The sequence below is a fragment of the Orycteropus afer genome, unplaced genomic scaffold, assembly GCF_000298275.1.
Source record: "Orycteropus afer afer isolate SDZICR_OR568_19922 unplaced genomic scaffold, OryAfe1.0 scaffold00002, whole genome shotgun sequence".
Taxonomy (NCBI): Eukaryota; Metazoa; Chordata; class Mammalia; order Tubulidentata; family Orycteropodidae; genus Orycteropus; species Orycteropus afer.
This window is the reverse complement of record NW_006921589.1, coordinates 26,439,631-26,443,390: the sequence shown is the minus strand read 5'-3', so window position 1 is coordinate 26,443,390 and position 3,760 is coordinate 26,439,631. Positions and strand designations below refer to the sequence as shown.

Below are 3,760 nucleotides of genomic sequence, written 5' to 3'. Positions count from 1 at the left end.
TATGGAAAGTGAATTTGCTCTGTAAATTTTCACCCAAATCACAATTAAAAAAAAAAAAAAAGTAAGCCTGGAAAAAAGTCATTTGCCCAACCCATAGCTGTTTAGGTGCAGAGTCAAGGTTATAATCCAGGTCTCCTGACCCCATGTCTAGAGTTTCCAAATCATGTGTTTTAATGCCTTAGGCACTGTGCCACCAGAGCTCCTGCTCTGACAGGAATATACCACAAATGGGATGGCTTGAACAAATAGGAGTTTATTCTCTTACAATTTGGGAGGCTAGAAGTCTGAGTTCAAACTGCTGGGCTCTTGGGGCTGGGTGAAAGCCCCTAGCCTTGGACTTCAGCTCTGCCTTTGGCTCCTGGCCCACCGAAGCTAGAGGCTTTTCTTCACTCAAGCAGGTAAAAAGACAGTCCCGACATTAGCAAACCACATGGCAGGCGAAGTTCGTTGGAAGTCCCAAGATCAGCAGAGCATGGCATGCTACTGATTGAAGACCTGGCTACATGCAGGGTTCAAACGTGCCCAAAAGAGGCCTTCCTCAAAGCGAGTTCTTATACACTGGAAGCAGACCACATCCCTATAGCAGCTACTTAGCTGCTCCAGTAGACACCAGCATGGAATTGATTGCCAGTGTCACCATGGGGAATAACTACATCCAGCTGCCCAGCCAATCAACCAGGCCCAGCCAAGCTGACACACACCTTAACTACCACAGCATGGTTGTGCTAGCAGTGGAAGAGGTGGTGTTTTCAGTGGAAAGGGAAGTGTCTTAGGCATCCATCACAGTATCTGCCTATATACTTCTGTATGTCTCTTCAATACTCAAATATTTGCTAATGGGATAAATACATAGAAATAAAAATACTATTAAAGTCTAAAATGCAACAGATATGCAGATTTACAGTCTAAAACAGGTCACTGATTTAAAGGTATATTTTATTGGTCTTATGCTGAATTATATATATAATAATATAGTTACAGGAATAGAAGGTAGAATGAACTAGATATGTCAAAATACTTTCTTTTTCTAAAATCATTCTGAGAGTGGGCTGGCCTATCTATTTGGATATTGGTTTTTATGTTTAGAGTAATCTTAAATACACTTGCACACAATCAGAATTTTCCAAAAATATTTATATTTATGCTATTGGGGGGGATTAAAGATAGGTGAGATTTTTAATGCTTTTCCCTTTGAGAGGTAAAGTCCATTTTCCCTCGCCTTGAATCTGAGTTTGTTGTAACTGCTTTGACCAAGAGTTCAATGAAAGTGACAGCACTGAGCCTGTAGGAGGATGTCACTTTCCACACTGGCCTCCTGTTGTTCTGAGCTGCCATATAAGAAATCTGACTACTCTGAGATACCATGCTAAAAAGTGGTGTGGAAAGCAAAACAAGAATAGAGTAGGACCGGTGGGGAGGAAAAGGGAAACAAGGGGAAGAGAAAGGAAGAGAGCTGCTCAGCCAGCCCTCAGGTGTTCCAAACCTCGGCCAGGTGAGTCATCTCAGTCCAGCTAAGGCTCCCGACAGAGAGATGAAGTTCTCCGCTGAATCTTATTCCTTACCCTCAGAATTGTGAGATATAATAATAATAATAATTTTTTATTTTAAGCCACTAGGTTTTGGGGCAGTTTACTATGTATCAATAGATATCTGGAAAAGATGTTTAAAATATATATAATCAATTCTAACTTTAATTCATAAACGAATATAGATTACATACAATAAAAAAATGGAGTACACATGTGACATTTTAAGAATATGTGTGATAGGTTACTTGTGAAAAATTAAAATGATGTTAAGCAAACATATTTTAAATTTTTGAAGTTAGTTAATATCTTTAATATTAGGTGCATGGCTTTTAAAAAGATTAAAAAATTTAAATTTAAAGATTAAAAAATAAATTACTGATATTGCTTTAACAGTGGTGATTCATCCACTATGGTATAATTAGCAAGAATGACACACATAATTTAAGTTGCAGAAAAAACAATTCTGAGGAGGCTTCCTAGGTTTTATGGCTATACAAAAATTTGATGTCAATAGATTGAAAAGCAACAACAGCAAAAGGTCAGCTCTCTGTATCTTATCCTGATGTATTCTGGGACCCACACAAAAGCCTTGTGCTGATTTGTGGAAAAGTAACTCATTGGGCTGTTTCCATGAGACACAGGTTCTTGTTTTCAGAGTGCCTGAGCTGTTCACTCACTGTGCCAGAACAGCTAACTTCCCACAGTGTATACTTCAGTATCTCAGCAACTGAAGCACGGAAACGAACTTGGAACTTCTTGCTAATTAGGACATAAAGGATGGGGTTCAAGCAACTATTAAGGAATGCCAAACCAGTGGAGACGGGGATTCCAACCTGCAGCATCTGGGTGAAGTAGCTATTGTGGTGAATCGTGAGTTCCCAAATGCTAAACAGGTGATAAGGAGTCCAGCAAATTAAAAAGGCTATGACCACAGCCAGGACTGTCCAGAAATGCTTACTGGAGATCACAATGCTTAGCTTTTTCACCTGAAAGAGGAGACACGAGTAGCAAATGCTCATTGTTATCAAAGGGAAGAGGTACCCAACAATAAATTTCACCCAAGTCAGCACACGGTGCCTCATCAGTCTGAGGTCAGGATCATTCTCATGGAAATTGTTAAAGCAAACTGTGTGGTTATTGAACTCCACAGTGTCCCGGAAGTATAGGGCAGGGCCACCCATCAGAGAAGCCAAAAGCCACACTAATATGATAACAATCAGGGAGTTCTTCAGGGTTCGGTGTCGGTGAGACACGACAGGATGGATCAAGCGGACGTAGCGGTCTAGGCTGATCACTGTTAGGAAGAAAACACTGGCAAACATGTTCAGCTGAGCAATGAAGGAATTGGCCTTACACAACCAGATGCCAAAGGGCCAGTGGAAATTCAAGGCCACGTAGGAGATGTAGAGGGGCAGAAAGAGAACAAAGATGAAGTCTGCGATGGCCAGGTTGAGAAACCAGAGAGTGGCGACTGTCTTCTTCCACTTGAACGCCGTGAACCAAATGACAATGGCATTACCTGGAACACCCAGAACAAATGCTAAACAGTATAGCCCCACAGAGACCCAGTGAACAGCTCCCAAGTGGACTTTCTCCTCCAACTCTGACTCCGGAAGGTAATATTCCATGTCATAGGAGTAGTTCTCAAATTCTTCAAACGGTACTTCCTCTAGGTCGTCCATGATCTTGCTACGTGGCAAATGAGGAAATCTATAGAAGCAGATTTTAAAAAGAAGAACATTTTAAAAATAAGAATACAAGTCAGTGAGTGATAAGGAGCATGAGGATATCATTTTAGGAACTAGAAAGTGTATTTCTTGGAAGGACTTATGATTATACAACAGATCTTGATTACACATCCAAATCTTGATGGGCCTCAGTTTCCCTCTGATGATCATTCTTAAAGCTGTGAGAGCTCATTTTGGAAAGGTGCTCGATAATCACTAAATTGGAGTTCTGGTGGTTAAAGCACCAGCCACTCCAGAAGAAAGATGAGGCAATCTGCTTCCTTAAAGATTTACAGTTCTGGGAACACTATGGGCCAGTTCTGCTCTGTCCTAAGGGGTCACTATGAGTCAGAATTGACTTAATGCAATAGGTTGTTTGTTTTTAATCAATAAATGAAAATGATTAACTTTACAGGTGCAATTTCTCTGTTCATAATGCTTGGAGGGCTGACTAGAATCTAAAACCTGCTTTGTATTATATTTTATGGAGGGTGTAAAATAAAA

General features: G+C 40.4%; 1 protein-coding gene across 1 annotated transcript; it reads right to left on the bottom strand.

The window, feature by feature from the left end:
* Positions 1 to 2,143: 2,143 nt before the first annotated feature.
* CMKLR2 (chemerin chemokine-like receptor 2) lies at positions 2,144 to 3,250 on the bottom strand. Its single transcript, XM_007934827.2, has one exon. It carries the CDS (start codon positions 3,209 to 3,211, stop codon positions 2,144 to 2,146), a length of 1,068 nt encoding a protein of 355 aa, XP_007933018.1. The 5' UTR covers positions 3,212 to 3,250.
* Positions 3,251 to 3,760: the final 510 nt, after the last annotated feature.

Coding starts and splice junctions, on each gene's coding strand:
- CMKLR2 (XM_007934827.2), bottom strand. CDS start 3,211: ATGGACGACCTAGAGGAAGTACCGTTTGAAGAATTTGAGAACTACTCC.